Source organism: Aricia agestis, chromosome Z (assembly GCF_905147365.1).
Source record: "Aricia agestis chromosome Z, ilAriAges1.1, whole genome shotgun sequence".
Lineage (NCBI taxonomy): Eukaryota > Metazoa > Arthropoda > Insecta > Lepidoptera > Lycaenidae > Aricia > Aricia agestis.
Window position 1 is genome coordinate 40,135,779 of NC_056428.1, and position 21,232 is coordinate 40,157,010.

At 35.7% G+C, this 21,232-nt stretch overlaps 1 protein-coding gene across 7 annotated transcripts in view; it reads right to left on the reverse strand.

Moving 5' to 3' along the window:
- Positions 1 to 19,958, reverse strand: part of LOC121738418 (protein AF-10) — a 58,325-nt gene extending 38,367 nt beyond the window's left edge. For 5 of the 7 annotated variants that reach the window (XM_042130455.1, XM_042130454.1, XM_042130452.1 and 2 more), the window contains exons 1-14: positions 19,811 to 19,958; positions 14,223 to 14,370; positions 13,627 to 13,706; positions 11,504 to 11,668; positions 10,823 to 10,898; positions 9,738 to 9,859; positions 8,366 to 8,500; positions 6,694 to 6,784; positions 6,156 to 6,269; positions 5,141 to 5,258; positions 3,744 to 3,903; positions 3,254 to 3,346; positions 1,194 to 1,303; positions 334 to 409 (exon numbers count right to left, since the gene is read on the reverse strand). In XM_042130455.1, coding sequence (XP_041986389.1) covers positions 334 to 409; positions 1,194 to 1,303; positions 3,254 to 3,346; positions 3,744 to 3,903; positions 5,141 to 5,258; positions 6,156 to 6,269; positions 6,694 to 6,784; positions 8,366 to 8,500; positions 9,738 to 9,859; positions 10,823 to 10,898; positions 11,504 to 11,668; positions 13,627 to 13,706; positions 14,223 to 14,343 — 1,461 coding nt within the window. In that variant the 5' untranslated portion in view covers positions 14,344 to 14,370; positions 19,811 to 19,958. Of the gene's footprint in view, positions 1 to 333; positions 410 to 1,193; positions 1,304 to 3,253; positions 3,347 to 3,743; positions 3,904 to 5,140; positions 5,259 to 6,155; positions 6,270 to 6,693; positions 6,785 to 8,365; positions 8,501 to 9,737; positions 9,860 to 10,822; positions 10,899 to 11,503; positions 11,669 to 13,626; positions 13,707 to 14,222; positions 14,371 to 19,715 lie in introns of all 7 variants that reach the window. The other 2 variants (XM_042130451.1, XM_042130456.1) reach the window with 2 other exon arrangements.
- Positions 19,959 to 21,232: the final 1,274 nt, after the last annotated feature.

The following is a 21,232-nucleotide window of genomic DNA, read 5'->3' on the forward strand; positions in this document are numbered from 1 at the left end:
TGGGACGATTATAGAACGATAGTCGATACTCAAAATTCGCTATCGTTTTACCAGAGAGTAGACAGAACTAAGGAGTACCTCGACTTCAAACAAACGGGCGAATATACGCGAGTTGGGCGCGACTGTCACTATCGACATGTTTCCCAATGCTTAGTGCATTAGTACGGCGCGCGCCGGCCGATATGACATACTACGTCAAACGTATCGAGATCTCTTCTCAGTCGGCCTACTCGTTAGTTCTGTTTACTCTGGCTATACCCTACGGCGAAGCGAATGGATGATAATATGTAATCGTAAGCGAAGCCGCGTGCAATAGCCAGTATGCATACTTACTTGGGGCTGCGACGGCGAACGTATGTTCGACATGGTGTTCATCCCACTGGTACCGGGCATTGGACTTGGGAGGTGTCTGCGGGGAAAACATATTTATTACCAAACAAGATGACTCCTGCAACAAAATTGTAACAACAAATAGTTTTTGTTGTGGAAAAATGTAATGTAGGTAATAGATAGACAGACAGACTCCACACTCCACAGATATAATATTAAAATTTACTCTTTTTTCTTCAAAACCATACTTATGGCTACTAGTATCGTTTGCCAAGAGTTTATAAATGTACTATCAGAGAAGTTGATTCCTAGGCAGATGGGGGATCTACGTAGTTTGGTCGCGTTGTGTCAAACCCAGCCGACAGATCACAAATAACATTGAATTGACATGATCCGACCAAATGACGTTGGTCTGTCAACTGCGGACTGCCTAGGAATCAGTTTCCTCGATGGTACAAGGTTGTCGCGCTAAAAGTAAGAAAGAAAAAATATTTTCAATACACACAAGGCCCAATTATATAATCAACGACACAGCAAACAGTATAAACAAGTGTAATATTATAACAAACTATGCCTAGATGAGACCAAATAAAAAGGGACCAGAGCCTGTAGCCAAGACTTTTTCTTTATCACTTATTTTAGAATCGCCGATCAAAATGTATGGAATTGACATTAGACGTGTCGAACGTCAACTTCAAATTAACGAACCCTTATATCAATTCTATACATTTTGATCGGCGATTCTATAAAGAAGCGATAAAGAAAAAGCATTGGCTAAAGGGTCCAGTTCGGCTTAGGACATATATGTCGAACACATGACACCTGTTTTCAACTGAACCGCTAAGTGCAAGCGAGAATCGAACCTGGGACTGGGCTGATTGGCGGCGGTGTAAGCTGGCATCGGCGGCGGCGGGGGCGCGGAGCTGGTAGAGAAGTGACCGGACATCGTCATCTCGGGGGTGTCTGTCTTCGCCTGGAGGAAGACGTCCATGAAGTATATTTAAATCTCATTACCAATAATGACACGGATTCGGAAACTTTAACGTGCTGCCATTAGTCAATGCTTGGCGCGGCGAGCGTATATTGGATGTCGCGCGAATAAGTTTCCGAATCCGAGTCGAATGGGCATTGTCCAAAAAAAATCACATGTACTTTTTATATTTTTTTTCGTAAAAAAGGATATTTTAAGAATATAAACAAAATAATTTTGAAATTCATTGGCTAGTTTTTTCTCAATAAATTTTTAAAGTTTCGCTCTGACGTCATCATCGGCGGCTAATTGACCTCTGCAGTATGTTTAAAATTTCCTTTCAATCTTATTTATAATGGCTGGTTCGTCAAATGCAAGTTTCATTATGTGAAAGCTGATACGAGAAGCTTACCAAAAGTTCGAAACGTATTATATATTTGGTCGAATTTATTGCTAATTTAACGCCATTGAAGGTCAAACAAAGGTTAAACATATTTGTTCAAAAATATAAGTAACTAATGGGTATTTTTTTTGTTTATATACAGAAAAACGATCACTGACCTTATTCCTCGAAATATTTTTGTAATGAGCAAAATTAAAAAAAATGGACAATCCCCATTACGCATTGTACGGGCCCTGATTCGAGACCTCTATGAATGTCAGGAATCTGAATTCAAAATATTTACTTTAAGGTTATACAAAAACGAGTATCACATTAAGACCCAGTTTCATCAAGCAATATTAAATAAATAATGGCTTGTTAAATCAGTTAACGGCCTGTTAGAGCTATCGAGCGTTCCACCATACGCTAATGTCATGTCAAATCACCTAACACTGTGTTAAATTTTAATTCCTGCTGGGGAGGTCCGTTAAATATATAACAGGCCGTTATAATAGTCAAAACAACAACTGTCAAAGACAATATCCAATATCAATAAAAGAAATATATGTTTTGACTTTTGAGTGTTTCCGCCATGTTTCGCCACATCCTTATTTTCCATGTTTAAATGCGTAATTATTTATTTTCATTTTGTCAAAAATTCAGCCCTCGGATTTTCCTTGACATTACAAATACACTGACTTGTATGAAAATTACCAAACCGAAATAAAAGTTTGTATCATGATTCATGTTTTCAGCTTTGACAGATCATAATTATTAACCTGGTAAATTAAAAAGAACTATTATAGTGTCACAAATGTATGCGATCAGTGATATTTTAATTTGGTCGTATTATCTACCAGATGACGTATTATACGGATAAGATGAAAATGACACATTGCAGCTAACATGTCGTGTTAATCTTTTATCTGCTGTAGCGCCTGTAGCGTTTGGGAAAACACGCGACACTAAATCAGAAAACGCGCACGTCTGAACGTGTCCTAATCCGTACCCCCCAACGAGCCTTTACAATCCTGAAATGCAATTTAGGTAAAGTCAATCCTTTTTTTTTATGAAATAAGGGGGCAAACGAACAAACGGGTCACCTGATGGAAAGCAACTTCCGTCGCCCATGGACACTCGCAGCATCATAAGAGCCGCAGGTGCGTTGCCGTTGCCGTTGCCTTTTAAGAGGGAATAGGGTAATAGGGGAGGGTAGGGATGGGAAGGGAAGGGAATAGGGGAGGGCAGGGAAGGGAATAGGGTAGGGGATTGGGCATCCGGTAAACTCACTCACTGGGCGAAACACAGCGCAAGCACTGTTTCACGCCGGTTTTCTGTGAGAACGTGGTATTTCTCCGGTCGAGCCGGCCCATTTGTGCTAAAGCATGGCTCTCCCACGTATATCTTCCTTGGATGTCGTATCCAATAATCTTAATCTCAGATAGCTAAAATAAGATCAAGATTATTAGCTTCTTCTTGTCTTTAGCAAACAACACAAAATCCAGCATAGTTCTAGCGAACAAAACTATGCTAAATTGTGGCGCTAGTTGGTCCGCCCCGCATATATATACCTTTTTAATGATCTTTTCAAGTCCCTCCACGTTTGCCTCCGTCATCGGATGTCCGCCGTCCCACAGAGAATTTTGAGGATTCACCTCCGTTGGCTATAACATATTGGCTTGTTAATTTCATTGTTTAAAATGGCTCTTGATGAGACAGCATTAATAACATTCAATTTCATTTATTTTATAACTTTAAAAAAAGTGTATTCATGATAAACCTCTTGTGAATACATATTATATTTTGGAACGCTTTTCCTGTCGTGCTTTTCATCGCCCGCGCGCGGATCTGGTCACATGCAAGTTCATCCATCCATCCGTATCCTATCATTTCACAGTCACGCGGGCAACACGCGCGCGACGAAGGTCATGTTGTCACCCGCATGCGGACCAAATCCGCGTGCGGTCGATGACTCGCATGGCAGGATGACCTATTTTATATATTTGCGATGCGATGCGATTGTCAGTTATGTGTGGGAGCCCTAAAAAAGTAATTACTTACCGGAGTAGGCGTGGCCGTAGCGGGGGGCGTGTAGTCGACGGGCGCGGCCGCGTTAGCCACCGCCTTCCTCTTCTTGGTCTGTTTTGTGTCCATCGCTTCCGCGTTCATGATCACCGACTCCTGATACACCGGCGCTTGGACGACTGAAGTTGTCATTGTGCTATAAAATAACGAAATAAACAGTGCCAGTGGGGAAGATTTTTGCCTAATTATGCCACTAGGTGTCGTTATTAAATACTTAATAGAATAAAATAAAAACATAAGTGGCACTCGCACACACAAAACTCTTTTGAAAATTTTTTTGCCTATCTTTGCTTTATAATGGAACTGATCGCTTCATGCGCCAGTCCAACTCGCAATTGGCCGTTTTTTTTTTTAAGTGTGACGTATCACCGGTGCGAAATAATAATATTTTATTGGTTGTATATCTATACATATAAATAAAATTGGAGTGTCTGTTTGTAATATTGAAAGAACCGTTTTTTTTTACTAATACATACATATAAATAAAACTCGAGTGTCTGTTTATAATATTGAAAGAACCGTTTTTTTACTAATACATACATATAAATAAAATTGGAGTGTCTGTTTGTAATATTGAAAGAACCGTTTTTTACTACATGCATATGAATGTATGTAGGTACATACACCAAAACAACAGTTTTTACAATTTTTGTCTGTATGTCTGTCTGTCTGTCTGTTTGTTCCGGCTAATCTCTGAAACGGCTGGAGCTATTTGCCGGGACTTTTTTTGGTAGATAGCTGATGTAGTAAGGTGTAACTTAGGCTACTTTTTAACCGACTTCCAAAAAGGAGGAGGTTATATTTTACTTTTTTCATATTTGTTAGCGGACTCTCCATCTTTGTTATTATACTATGTTGACGCGGACGAAGTCGCGGGCAACAGCTAGTAGATCATATAAATATAACTGTCTGGTCATAAAATCTTCCTCCTCATTCTGAATAGCACTATCGAAGGTAAAGTCACCTGGACATTATTCTCTATACTATAAATCATTACTCTGATGTATTTCACACATCTTTAACCGACTTCCAAAAAGGAGGAGGTTATATGTTCGACTGTATACAGTGTGTAACAAAAATAAGTGATAATACTTTAGGGTGTGTACGTGTTCCTTGTAGAGACTTCACTGTGAAAGTAGCAGCGCTAAAAGACCAAAATTTTTTTTCACTTTTGTATGGGAAAGGGCCCGAGCGTTACGAGTTTCCCCATACACACACCCACAAAAGTGAAAAAAAAATTTGGTCTTTCAGCGCTGCTACTTTCACAGTGAACTCTCTACAAGGAACACGTACACACCCTCAAGTATTATCACTTATTTTTGTTACACCCTGTATATATATATATATTTTTTTCCTTTCACACTCTTTCTCACCTGGCTGGCGGCGTGGGCGGGGCGGTGGTGACGACTGCGACCACGGCGGCCGACTCCGGCGGCTTCGGCGACGCGGCCGGCGCCGGCACCTTGCCGCTCGGCGTGGACCCACCTGACGCTGGAAATAGTTCTCCATGAAGAGCCAATCCAAACTTTCCCCGAATCCACATATTGCATCCCCACTTAACTGACAAACTGTCCGTAAATCCACATAATGCATCCACATTTCACTGACAAGCCGTCAAGCAGTTTGGCGGGGGCTGCTTGAATTTGTGAAATTAATTTTGTGTTTCTTTGATTCAATTTGACCGAGAAATTGAGAACCAGTTTTGTATGTTCGCAACATTGCTGGTTTGGTACCCAAACCGCAACCAATCTGGTATTCCCAATTATTGTTACTGTTAAGTATTAGGTTTGTAAAATGTTATACCATAACATTATGTTTTTATCTAATCTATTCTATATAAAATTCTCGTTTTGGAGGAGTTATCGCACAAACATTGTGATGTTTGTGCGCAAACTCCTCCAAAACGGCTCAACCGATTTTAATAAAGTTTTATATGTACTATCGAACTCGAGTCGGATCGTAAACTTTGGAAAGAGAGAGGGGAGGCCTTTGCCCAGCAGTGGGCCACTGTAGGCTGATGATGATAATAATAATAATAATAATAATGTACTATCAGAGAAGTTGATTCCTTGGCAGATGGGGGATCTACGTTCCAAGGAATCACTGGGCACTTTCATCTTCAATTTTCGTCACCAACTTTCACACATAACGGATGCCCTTGATGAACAGAAAAAGGCACAATATGGACAAAGCTAATTAACATTAAATTTACGTGATCCGACCAAATGACGTTGGTCTGTCAACTGCCTTGGAATCAATTGCCTGGATGGTACATTCGTTAGGCCTAAAAATAGGTTTTTACCTACTCTTTATATTGATACTAAAAATAATTTATATGGCAAAACAACATTTTCCGGGTCAGCTTGTATGTTTCTAATTATCTCTTACCTTTAGCCGGCTGTGTGTCCGTGCTGTGTTGCGGCGATGGCGCCGGCGTGCTGTTCTTGCTGCCCGCGTCGCCGGCAGACGAGCCGCGACGGGACGGCGACGACTTCTTCTTCTCTATTCAACACAGATAAACGTGAGACGGACCACACTAGGCGACACTACTAAAGAGCGACGCGATGTTTTACGTTTCAAAGTAATAGGCTTCTTACAGACGACCAACACATGTCGACGGTAGCCGTCGACAAGTGCCGTTCGTCTGTAAGCGCTCTAGCTCAGCTATGCCGCGAACCTCATACATTTCTATAACGAATTTTGTCATCGTTTTTAACGAAAGATACTTTGTCTAAGGGGGCTGGTATCGAAAAAAATATCGTTTCCTTTATATCAGTACTCATACTAGCGATACAAATATCGTTATTTATGTCAGATATCGATTCCATTATATCGATAATATAGGAATCGATATCCTTCAAAATATCGGTATTTAGTAAATATGGGTATCCGGTCTATGTTAGAATGGATATTTTAGTAAACAAACCTCCCGGTGCGTTGGTGTTGGACGTGTTTTTGGACGAGTTGGGCGTATTTTTCCCCCCTCCAGAACTCGAGTGTGAAGACTTCCTGCCCGGCTGCAAATAACGAAAACAAATATAAAAATAAGCGTTTTAATAATCTTTGAATGGTAAGCGTCCACATCGCAAGAACGGTGTCACAGTATTATAATATAAGTGTTAAGTGAGATACAATAGCCAATCCAACAGTTACGGATGGGCGGCAAATTTTTATTATTCCTGATAACTCTCTTCTTTCATAACTCAAATACACTATACTTTTTTAAATATTGTACACTGACCCATTAGCCCTTTGCGTCACTGCGTTCTTTGCGTTCATGTGGACGCTAACCTTAATAACTCAAGACATACAACTAAATATATTAATAACCGCGATCATAGGAAAGAAGATTACATCGAAAAGCCCAGCGTAACATTTATTCAAACCGTATTCAAACCTTAACATATAAAAATTTCGGTCAAGCTCCATACACACTTGTTATAAATAATAGATATCAGCAGCACACAATTTTAAGACAGCCAGGCGAAATAGAAAGGGGTGTCTGGTTATAACCAATAAAGTACAATAACTGCCAATAACGTGTGAACGTTTAATCAGGATCAACCAATAACGACTCATCTGATCACTGTTCTACCAATAGCGTGTCCCCGCGCGCCCCGCCTACTCCTCGTCCCGCCAAAGAGACCTTAAAGGGGACACCGTACATTCTTTTGTTGCCTAGCGATCATAAAATTGTACACGACCTATGCGTAAGGGTATTAGTCTTCGGCCAAACCTACGCGTCAGTAACGCGGGACGCGAGCGTTTGCAACGCGAAACTGGTATGCTCATTATTATTATTTCCGCTCTGCCGACGCAAACGTCCCGCGTTGCAGACTCTTCCGCTTCGCAGTCGCTTTGGTCAGGTAGGTTTAGCCGAAGCTTGACACTCATTTTGTAGTGGCTGTTTATTTAATATACGAATCCAAAGTTCACAACTTGATTATGAAATATTTAAATATTAACAAAATATACAGCATTCCGTTTCATTGTAACTTGTTATTGTTAATTAAATAATTGCTATCTGTACAGCAAGATAATCGAGATGACAATTAATTATAAAATTCACACTTAGGTCAACATAATGTGTATTTGTTACCGTAAATTTGTGAATACTGTTAAATTGTAATATACCTAGCAAGATTATAAAATACTATTTGGTGGATACTATATCGTAACAAGGGCATATTCCGTTCAAGAGAAAGCTATTAAAATTTTCAATTTGTCGATATTTAATATCTAATAAAATACTTTGCTAATTATGTAACAATCTATATTACTATGTATTTACAATTTCTCGGTGGCATATACACAATTATTGAAAGACAATAAAGTAAAACGTGAAATTCTCCCTGCTTACATAAATCAACGCATCCTTTTTATTATTTATATGTATATAATATATTACCTTTAAAACGTTTTCTGTCTAACAAAAAAGGAAAAATCAAAATCGGTTCAGAAACGACGAAGTTATCCGTGAACAAACAGAAGAAGCATACGGTCGAATTGAGAAACCTTTTCCTCATTCGAAGCGAATAGCCAACCTTAAACAACCCTCAAGTAGATGTGTGTACGGAGCTTTATTCCTATACACGTACCCCTTTAGGTTTCGCCGCGTGCGTGGGCGTCCCACCGCCCGTTGCCATGGGCGACGGCTCCCGCTCGCTCGAGTCGCTCGATTGGTCGACGACCGGCTTATACGGCGGTATTGTCTTCACATTGCCGCCTTTCTTCTGCACAATCACCGTAGTATTCCATTTTTAATTTTTACAGCTGTCAGTCCGACGTCCCGCGCGCAGGTGTTGCCAGATTTTTTTTTAAATTCACGCGACGTTACGACATAGATTGATTCACCTACAGCCCGACCAGGAATATAGAACTGCTGCAGGAGACTGAGTTATTACATCAATATTTTGTTAGTACTATTACAAATAAAAAAGTGCATATATTTTATTTTCCTGGTTAGACTTGAAACTCCAATTACATCGACGCACACAAAAATGGTGTAAAACTCAAAATTGTTGTTATAAATCTGGCAACACAGTGACATAAGTGCCCTTGTGAGCGATATCGTGCAAACGAAGGAAACAGGAATGCTGATAAGGTGGTGTATGAATACGATGTTAGGCTTATAGTTTTTCGTCTATAATCTGACTTCCCCATACAACGTTATGATCATAGGCAAACCCATTAATGGTGATGACAAAAGGTATTTTAACTTTATAAAAAAAATCAGTGCTTCTAAAAATATTACACAGTTCTTGTAATATTATTGTTTTAGTATAAAAAAAAATTACTGAATAATAATTTATGTATTTTTAAACTGCAAATCTATCGTCTAAGTTAAAAGGTAATAAATTATTTCAATCAATAATTTGTTAGTGACATTGGATTAAACTTTATGAATTACCATTAGGACACTTTAAAAAACTTATTTTATGATTTTTGCTATCCCGTAGCAACATGCTTTAGATTGTACTATTAATTAATTAAATATATTAGTATAAACTATAAAACAAGCTAAACCTTACTGGTTTTATTCTTAGTTTTGAATTAACTTTTATTATGTTTGTGTCGGTCTATCAAATACAGTAGTAACGAATGATGTGATGGTTATGAATGTGAAACATTTAATGATCAAACAAAACAAGTGAAAAATGGTACTAACACTCAAAGCCCATAAATGTTTAAAAAATGTCAAACACAACTTTATTATCAATACCAAATTATGTTCATTTTAAATAGCTTTGAAAGAAATTTTAATCATAGTGATACCAAGAAATCAATGATATTTCAAGTATAATTAAATATTTTCAATTCAAATAACTCATAATTATTAGGAATCCACTTTAAAAAACTTTTTTATTACTTAAATCTTAAACCGAGTTTAATTTTTATTTACATATTAAAAAAGAATGCATAGAAAGTATGCGTTAACGGAGTTTTCTATATAATGTATTATATACCCACCAGTTTGCTGTAGTGGTGTTGGCAGTACCCACAGTACTTAACGTTGTCAAGGTAGTTTCCGGCCTCTTCACACAACAGACCCAAGCTCTGAGCACAAGTCACGTGGAACTGTTGTTTGCAACCTGCACCAACATTACATGGAAATAAGGGCGCTTATCCTCTCACGGGTGGCATGCCCGCGGGCGAATGTCTGTATGAGGCTTCAGTTTTGAAATCAGCGCGCAGCGGGGCTGGAGCAGCGGGGCTGGAGCAGCGGGGCTGGAGCAGCGGCGGCGCGTTCCAATGTATACAGGGTGTAACAAAACTAAGTGACAATACTTTAGGGTGTGTATGGGACATGGGTTCCCTATATTATAGAGTTCGCTGTGAAAGTAGCAGCGCTGAAAGAGTAACTTTTTTTTTCACCTTTGTACGGAAAAATTTATGACGCGGGGGATTGCTCATACAAATCACAAAAAAAAATGTTTTTACAGCTCTGCCACTTTGACAGTTAACTCTAAGTATAATAAATAATAATATAAGAGACCCATACACTAAAAGTTTTATCACTTAGTTTTGCTACACATTGTTGATTTATATGGGCAGGCCTCAAAAGCGCTCGCCGCGCGGCGTGCTGGCCTGCTTATCCATACTAATGTAAACATTGGATCGCGCCGCCGCCGCTCCCGCCCCGCTGGCCGCTGATTTCGAGACTTAAGCCTTAAAGTTGCCCACACCTTCGCAAGTTGCACGGAGCACGTTGTCGCCCGCATGAGCACCAATTAATTTGTGCGTGGGGGACAACACGCATGACAGGTAAGGCTCCATACGAGTATTATAATACAATTAATCTTGGATAAGTCATGCCGACAATAGAGTATTATGTCGGTTATTATACACTGTAAACTTTTTAGTGTGGACGATATATTATGGTAAGTTATACTTTAGAATATCTAGAGTTATGTTTTTTTTTTTTATTATAAAATTGTGGCCGTCTATGGACTGTTCGTCCATATCCTTTTTTATCTAGAGTTATGTTAGAACTTAGTCTATCAGACTTTAGAGTTTAGGGTCGAAAGTCTAGCAGATTTAAATAAATAACTTACCTGACTTATTACACTGCATACAAGCGCCAGCACTTGCTCTGTTGGTTTTGCCCAAATCTTGACATATGTAGCATGTCTGAAAACAAGTATATATAAATCCTATACAATTTTGTTTTAATCGTCTATGTCATACAAAGAAACTTAAATACATACCTAAACACTCTTATGCTAAGTACTCACATGCGGTTTTGCTCGATCGAGCAATAACGTCGAGCAAAACCCGCGGCTCAGGATTTCATCCACACATTCAGCATTGCTCGATAGTTTCATTCAAAGTCGATATATTTAATTCCATCAAGCCGGCTCGATGCGAGCCTTCGAGCTGTCTGTTTTGCGGTCCACACAGTAATTATTACTCGATTTGGAGTAAAACTATCGAGCAAAACCGCATGTGAGTACTTAGCATTAGATGTAGCATAAGATGTTTTCAGAAAAAATCTAAGTTTTTTTGTTTCATGTAAATATAAACTGCGTAAAGACATAAATTTACCACTTACAGTATTCCGACCATTACGAACGACCTGCATATATTCAAAAAGAGAGTGTCTTCCCTCTCAAAAGGCCAGGAACGCACTTGTACTTGTTCTGATGTTGCGAGTGTCTATGGGCGACGGTAGTTGCTTTCAATTAGGTGAGTTTGCTTGTTTGCCCTTTTATAAAAAAAAATGATATAAACCTCACCTTATTGTATCTCTCCTGTGGTATGAGGCGGAGCACGATGGGTTCCATGGAGGTGACGTTACCGAACCTCACCTCGGGGATGTAGAGTGCACACACCACGTGGGCCCAGCCACCAGTGTCAGTGCGCTTCAGGGCACCGGACTTGAATGGGCAGAGCTCACAGCGCTGAAAGTATTGTTATATTACTCTTGAGGGAAACATGGTTGAACAAAAGCTTAAAAATCTTCACATCGTTTAGTACCACGGTTCTACCTCATTTGGTCGGCTTATGTCAATTCAATGTTTGCTGTGAATTGTGATCGATCGGACAGGTTGGACTTAACGCAACCAAAATTACTTAGGTCCTCCATCTGCCTAGGAATCAACTTCTCTGTTATTGATTTTGCTGATTTTGCCACGGGTATACCATGGTTCCGAAAGTGCTTAGAGAACTTCTGACTCTTTGGTTTCATTGTTGTTTTAAGAACTCAAAGCATAATAATATACTACTATGTAAATTTTATTCAACGTAATTCAAGTTTAAGTACTTACAGTTAAAAGATGTGATAGTTTCATACCTAAATCATATCTATCTACAACTGACACTTATGTATTTACCATTACATAAATAACTAAAAAGAGTGAAATTATTATTTTTTAACAAAAAATTTAAACCGACTTCCAAGGTAAAAACAATAAGGATATTAACGTTGTTTAAAAACATATATAAATAATAATAGTTAGGATTTTGACGAATTCTGGAAAAGGCACTATTAGAGAAAGAATTATTTAATACTTTTTAGTTAATATTCTTATTGTTTTTACCTTTGAAGTCGGTTTTAATTTTTTGTTAAAAAATAATAATTTACCTTTGCATGCGTAAAGCGCCGAAATTATTTTGATGAAATAAGGTAAGTTTAGAGATATATAGACGTAAGATAGTTTTTGTACCAGAAAGTTGTATGGATCCTGTGTCAATAAACGAGATTCAACGCAACAATATTTTATTACTTATTTCTTTTTTAACCCCCGACAAAAAAGAGGGGTGTTATAAGTTTGACGTGTCTGTCTGTCTGTTTGTCTGTGTGTGTATCTGTCCGTGGCATCGTAGCATCCAAACGGGTGGACCGATTTTGATCTAGTTTTTTTTGTTTGAAAACTGACATGATCGAGATTGTTCTTAGATATGATTCATCATCATCAGCCTGTTCAGTGCTGAACAATCAGGGTTTATCTGGTTCATGAAAGGCCGTTGGCAACTTGTAGTCGTTTGATGGGTTTTATATTTCATTCTAGTTCGTGACATTTGTGAATATACAATATACGTATACACATAATAATGTGAAAGTTGACCTGGTGCTGCAGCATCACCTGGTAATCAATAGGATATCCAACTCCTCGCCAACTTAGAGCAGAGGTTTCATGTTTGGGCTCATTTTAATTGCGACAACCAGTAAGAAGTAGATAACCAGTAAATATTTACATGCTACTGCTGCAGCATCACCTGGATTCTATAGGAACCGAGCTTCGTATGAACCCAAAGTGGAGGTTTCATGTTTGGGCTCATATTAACGGCCTCATCGAAAAGGACATTGATAGAAAATAGAATAGAATATAAGGTAATCACGCGAATCTGATTGTGTTGATAGGAATTATTCTGCACTATTTAAACCAACACAAGTTTAAAAAGTATGAAATAAAATTAAATTAAGAAATTTAAAAAAACCCCCGCCAAACAACTTTAAAAAGTAATGAAATAATATTAACTGCCTTTAAGTTCAAATAATTCCTAACTTGTGTAAAGCAATATTTTAGTCCATAATTGTTGTCAAAGTGTGTCGGGGGACCGCTAATGTAGATGTTTGTTTTCACATAACAAGTTTAAGGATCAATTCACAGCGAACTGATTCGAAAGATAATCAGCGACTTGGCGGTTGTAGGTTGTAGTTTACTTAGCGGTCCCCCGACACACCTTGACAACAATTATGGACTAAAATATTACTTTACACAAGTTAGGAATTATTTGAACTTAAAGGCAGTTAATATTATATCATTACTTTTTAAAGTTGTTTGGCGTGGGCTTTTTTAAATTTCTTAATTTAATTTTATTTAAATTTTGCTTTAAGTATATAGTATATACTCACAACTTTTCCTTTTGTCTCTGGACTTTCACATTTTCTACAGTACCACGGTCCAGTTGGTACATCAATGATGCCATAACACGCTGAAAATAATGAAATATACGAGTCAGCTTATGTTATACAATAAATAACAAACTTAATAAGTAGTAACCAATATAGCAATAGAAAATAAGGGTTCCGTTTTTTGCCATTTGGATACGGAACCCTAAAACCCTTTAATATCCCCTTACCTTACACCCCTTGAAAAATTCTGGTCATAACTCATAATAATCATAACCAGTTTTCAAGCCTTACTAGCACAGCTCATCAGGGCGATACAGGGGCCGAGAAACATGCTAAATATATTTTACGGCGGAACTCAGAGATATTTATTATTTAATGATAACTTAAATTTAATTGAATAAATATTTTGATACAATCTCTATAATATATTTTCTATCAGTTTGATAGATTCATCAAAAGTTAAGTAATCTTGAAAATATGTCTCTGAATGTAGACATTATAGAGCCCTCATTGATAAAAAAATGATCAAAAGTAAGATGTACTGTATAAATGTTATGTAATGGTTCAGAAATAAATAATTTAAAGTTTTAAATTACCTTGGTGGACAGCAACAGTGCATCCATTCCCGTCACAGTAGACCAGCGGGTTGTCGGGCCAACCACGCTCGTCCGAACACACACAGCAACCGCCAACCATCTCCTTCATAGTCTCCTTCATATTGAAGGAATCATTCTTTCTTTGAGCCTGCCATTACACCGAAATATTATAATAATATTATGTTTTTACAGAAATTATTCTAGTTACAGTTTTGACCCTGTCTGTGTAGTAATTTTTCTATAAAGGACAAAACATTGTATTACATAGCTTGTAAATTGTAATACATAAAATGTAGTACTTATGTTTTGTTGAGGAAAAAAATCACTTGTTTAACCAACATTTATTCTATTGTGGATAAAGTCCTAGACAGACTATATCCACAATCCATAAACAGGCTACTGTACTAATGAAACATAATAAAGTTGAAAATTAAAGAGTAGTTTTCAGCTATGTATTGCCTTTAATTTTCAACTTTAGCAAAAAGTTTGTGAAAAACAAACAAATTGAATGAAATGATGAATGAATAAAAAATTTAATGAATAATGGTTGACCCATGAACTGCATGTCTTTGCAGATGACCTAAATTTTCTCACCATATAAACAGTAGTCAAGTTTTAGCAAGACTGACAAAAAATGTAATTCATTAGTAGAGTTAGATTTTTTATATTGGTTTGCAGGTCCAATCTTTTTGGTACCTTGTTTAGACTAGTTAGGAGATAAACATACAAAAAGTCCTGACCCGATGGAGGGGGGGGGGGGGGGGGGGGGCAACGACTATAAAATCAAAATTCTAAGGTACTTCTAGCAGACTTAGAACCTTGAAATTTGGCAACAAGGTAGGTCGTTATCCACAATGAAAGGAAAAATTATGAAACTGGCCAAGTGCGAGTCGGACTGGCGTACATAGGGTTCCGTACCGTAAATTTGTATTTTATGGGATAAATTTGTATGGGAGCCCCCCTTAAATCACAAGTTTATGTACTTTTTATTACTTATTATTAAAGTTGAAATACAATTAAGTTTAGTATTTTCTGAAATTTTCAAAAACCTTACTTTTACCATTATGGTTACAGAGCAAAAAAAGGCAAAAAAATGTGTTTGTTGTGTGAGACCCCCGATTAATCATTTATTTTATTTGGACTATTAGCTTTTATAGCGACAACAAAAGTACATAATTTAAAAAAAACAAATATCTAGCTATTGCGGTTCTCGAGACCTAGCCTCGTGACACACGGACGGGCGACAGACAGACAGCGGCTCTAGACTCATTAGGAATAGGCTCCCGTTTTCATCCTTTGAACAAGGAAACTTAAAAACTGAAAAGTATAATATAAATTTATTAAATAAAAGAAAAGATTTTTATGTTTGTGGCTTTGCAAGAACATTAAAAATGACTTTCGACTTCATAATAATTATTTTACGTACAAAAGGAAAAATAATGTTTACAAAGTTAACAATGAAACTATGATAATTAAATTCGATTAAAATATAAATGAAATCAGAACTGCGAATTACGATGTACACTCCATACTCGCTCGATAGATGGTGGTACTTTGTAGAAGTACCTACCTGTTATTATCAATTAATTTTACGACCTACAATATATACCTAGAGATAGAGAAGGTGCTAAGCTAAGTACAGAAAAGTTTTAACGTGACCTAAAAAGAAAAGAAACCTTAAAAACAGGAAAGGAAATCCCACCAAAACATTAAATGTAAACAGGAGCCAAGTAAAATATTGCGTAGCCATGCAATATATCTATCGTAAAAAGTTTTCAGATCACATTCAAGCCAAGCCTTCAACTTATTTTGTAATTTAAATTAACATTCAGTGAATTTATCAATAGTTTTCTTTATTTTATAATTATTATAGTGGCTTGGCAATGAGCACTAGAGAAATAATCAGCGACTGATTGGATTTATTGGGTACCATCGTCCACATGCGTCGTTACATACTAAAAACACTTTACGCTTGCCGTTTGTGTAAGTATGAACTACCCCAAATATGAAGTTTTATATTTGTTTTTCTTGTGCTCATTGCCGAGCCACTATAATAATTATAAAATAAAGAAACTATTGATAAATTCACTGAATGTTAATTGACTTGAAATCTTCAGATATTATGTATTTTGTTTCCCTCTATACTATAACAACAAAATATACTACAAAGTAAAAACATATTATATTTAATATTTGATGGGGCTCCCATATAACAAACAGGATTTTAGTGGCCTTTTTTGCTTTTTATCAAAAATAGCAGCATTATACAATTAAAATAAGAATAAAATATTTAATTGTATTTGTACTTTAATAATTAAGTAATAATAAAATAAAATAAAATATTTGGGCATACAAAAAGCACGAATTTTTGTCTATCTTTGTCTCATAATGGTACGGAATCCTTCATGAGCGAGTCCGACTCGCACTTGGCCAATTTTTTAATAATGATTCAGGTTGTGCTGTAATCGTTATAGGGTCTAATTCATGATCAAAAATATTCAGTTTTATCCAGTCGCTTGGGTCCCAGAACTCCCAGACCCCGGTATATTTACCATAGGTGTAGGAGCTTAAATATTGATTTCTAAAAAAAAGTCATAAGGATCAAATATGTAGGAAATTTAAGGACCTATCACCTACAACCTTGTTTCTACAATCACTTTCGCTAAATTCGATTATATTTGACATACAAGCGAAATTATAATTTGACTTGTTTTTTGCATTTATCTCCGTATATTATATTGATTTTACAATAAAAATTATAATAATTCAAAATGTACAAAATTATATTTACAACAGTCCTTATCATTTTCGTGAAAAATAAAATGAAGGAGATATAAGTAGCTAAAAAAAGGTTTGGACCTTCAAACCAATATGGCGGCGACTTTTCCCAAATGAATGGCCAATTTCAAGATGTCCGTGCTAAGTCCATTTAGAGACTTTATGCACTATTAACATTGCTGAATCAGCAAATCATTGTCTACGGTGCTGTATTACAAAAATATTTCTAAACCGTTCCTAAGTATGTTTTTAGCTAAGCATTTAAAAACCTAAGTCCATTTGCTGGAGTTCAAAAAGTTCCTAAGTCCAAAAAGGCCCTAAGCCACGTCATAATGTACCCTAAGTCCAAAATATTTTGTATTAAAATCCCTAAGTCCGGCATAAAGACCCGAAGTCCAATTTAAAAGTCCTTAAGTTCAATAATTTTGTACCTAAGTCCAGATCATTTTTTTCAATTTTCTTGAATACTATTAATTTGATTTGCAATACAAAACGTTCAGAAATTAAAATGAGCACTACAATTATATTTTTTCTATAATTTATGATTCTAGGATATAATAAGGTTTGAGAAGCAAATGAAATGTTTGAGGCTTGATATTTCAAAATTTTAAAAACGGACAATAGGGACATCTTGAAATTGGCCATTCAAATTTTATATGCATATATTCATTTTATATTGATAAGTGCATTTGTTGAATAAATAATAGTAAATTATAACAACTCGAGACTGACGGCGAATGTCAGCTGCATGAGTTAGTAATAACTAATAGTATTAATATTAATTATTGTTAAATAATAAGGACGATTATCCATTCTACTATGAAATGACTTCCAAATGAAAAAGGTTTGCAAGAACATTAACAAAAATTAACAATAAAGTCTAATGATACATTATTATTGTAAAGTAACCTCAAAAATGAAACAATATTTCCGATTGATGATGATGAGAATATCTCTCATTTCTCATATTATTTGATACTAGCTATTTGACATAATTCAATAAAATACGAATAAAATGTCATTTTCTAAAAATGATTCCTAGCTAGATTGATTTATCACCCGCGAAACCCCCTATATACTAAATTTCATGAAAATCGTTGGAGCCGATTCCGAGATTCCAATTAGAATTGCTCATATATAAGATAATACTGAAGATATTTTATACTATTCACTTCATATTCACTTTCTTTAGTGCTTTCTTTGATGTTTAAGTTACTTTTTAATTTTTTTGGTAATCAAAATATTATATTGTTATATTATATTATAATAATATAATATTGTTTTTAATGCTAAAAGACCAAGTCAAGCAGAAATATTTATACTGTCGAAATTGCAACATAATAGTTTATCTAGTTTATAGCATAAAAACAATGTATTTGTTATTTAAATATCCAGTATTTAAAAATCCCATCCATCAAAGAGGAAATATCAAAGTCTTGTACAAAATACAAGCTTCGCCATCCATCCCAACGATCTTGCTCAGAATCTTCTGAATAAAAGATGTCACAAAAGACTGAAACAACATAACATCCTAGACCTTGATAAGAGATTCAGAGAATAAAGGAAAATATCCAGAAACTTTAGTGAGTTTAGAGATATAATATTTTAGTTTCATGGTTCCATCTGTCTATCCATACAAGGACAGACAGATGGACAAACAGGTCTTAGTAATAGTGTCCCATTTTACCCTTTGGGCATAAAATCCTAATAAAATCGACCAAGTGCGAGTTGGACTTGCACATGAAAGGATCTGTACCATTACCTATACAATAATTCCAGTCATTCATGGACAAACGGGATAGACATGATAGTCTTAGTTTAGTACCGTTTTACCCTTTGTATACGGAACCTTAAAAATGGAGAAGAATGGAGGAGGCCTAAGCCAAAGGGGACACAGTAGTAGACTAAGCCCTAGTATAATGATAATATAATTAAATTTTGTTGGGATAGTTATAAAGAAAATATATAATTGCTGGTGCGTTTTATTTCTTAATTTTACCACAACATGAATAAAAGCTGTATGAATAATTGTTTAATTGAACTGTTTTTTAACAGTCACCGATATTATACGACATGATGGTATGATGATACTTAAACTACTACTACTTGTAATAGTAAAGGACATGGGGCCGTCAAACATTGCAACATGATGTACAGTTTTAAGTTCTTCTCCTTCATACATAAACTGCAGAACCCTATTGCAATTAAATACCATCTTATTTGGATGGTATTTTATATTATGGTATGACATTAAGCCCCAGGGAAGGACATATTATGATTGTATTCATTCCAAAATAAAATATTTTTATGACGCCACAAACATTCTCAGCATGTGCAAAGTCACCGGCTACAACTAGTACTAAAATATAAAGTACATGTTTTGACAATGGGAAATCCTAGTAAATGAAACCTCTCTGCTAGACTTGGTAGAATATTTTTCTAATGTTAGTGAAATAATATTAATTATTATCACCTCTAACTTTTCGCCTTCGTACATTGAAGTTGAAGGGATATTCTTATTACTTATTATAAACGTGAATTGTTTATTTCAATTTGAATAGAAAATCATATAAAATCAATAGGTACTTGCCTTTGAATTAAAATACCGTAGGTAATAACTAATAACAATCCGAAATATTCTAATAAAGATTTTCAATGAACAATTGAAGCATAATGAAATGTTAGATGTGAATATAAAATGCAGTAAATAGTTACCAATAATAAATAAATCCATTTACTGTAGATTACTTAAATCCCGATTATTATTCATTCATTCATCTTTTCAATTATTGACAAGCGTTTTGCCTCACCTGCTTCTAGCATTTACGAACAAAAAATAACACACACTATCTAGATTCAAATGTTTAGTCAAAATTAATACGCAATAAAATTATAGAATCTTAATACAATTATGTATGTTTTAATCAAAAAAACATTCTATTATGTTTTTCTTACTAAGCACAAGCCATGTTGAAAATTTTAGAATGCATTTTGTTTTGTTGAAACTTCAGTCTTCACTCTTCACATTTCAAGCTGTCGCTGTCACAGATTAAATTGGTCGATGTATTTTTTTTTTAAATTAAGTTTGAGCCAGATATATTATAGTGTCTAGTGATTATAATACAAGTCTTTTGCTCTGTTCTGCGCTGATCAAAATTCAAATTCAGTTGCAGACTGCAGTTCCAACTTGCAAACATGTTGCAAACCATTTGCAAACAAGTAAATTGCAAAGCATTGCTGCCTCTACCCGGCAGACAGACTTTTGTGAATCAAAAGTCAAAACTTATTTATATAAGTAATATTATTTTATTACTTTATGATATCAGATATTATCAAAATAATTCTCTATTCTCTAGATCGTAATAGAAGTTTAGGCATATTAAATATATTTTACATTTAAACATAATTATAATGGCTTCGTCTTGGGTGGCGAGAGGAGCGTCGCAGAGTTTTAGTGAGTAGGGTCGCGGCACATACCATCTTCACCGCGATGAGCCCCACATATCCGCAGCGGGAGTCCCCATCCCCTGTTTCGAATGCGTAAATGTATTTCTCTGCGTGAAAAAAAAAACAGATATGCCAAATTGCTTGAAATTTTGTGGCTGTAAGGCCCATAGACATAATATAATTATGTCTATGGTAAGGCCTGTATGTAGGTCATAGACATAATATATACTGTCGATGTAGGTATACAAACACACTAGTTTTCAGTGTTCCCAACTTAGGGGTTTTCCCCCCAGATTTAGGGGTTAAATAAGTGAGATCGGATTTTTTTAGGGGTCTGAAATTTTTAGGGGTATTTTCAGGGATTTTTTTACTTTTTAATATTTTTAAATTGTTGATATTAATATTAATTATTTCTTGACCTAGCGACTTCCTGCGACATCTATTACGTAATTCTATGACCACTCTGTGGTTACTGGCGGCAATACTGATGGTCCGATTTACATTAAATCGTTATGATGTCACTTGTGCAACATTTAATCCAACAAATAAAATGTTGAATTTATTCAATAATAAGATGTACGACTTCAAAACATCTGAATCTTCAGATGAAGATGAAATATTTAACATATTTAATCAATTATTATAATACAAATATTTTAAAACATATTTCAGTATATTATTTCTAAACTATTATACTTTTATATATATATATATATATATATATATATATATATGTATATATATATTTCCACCCCGGAGTTGATATTGCGTCCTACATGGCGGTT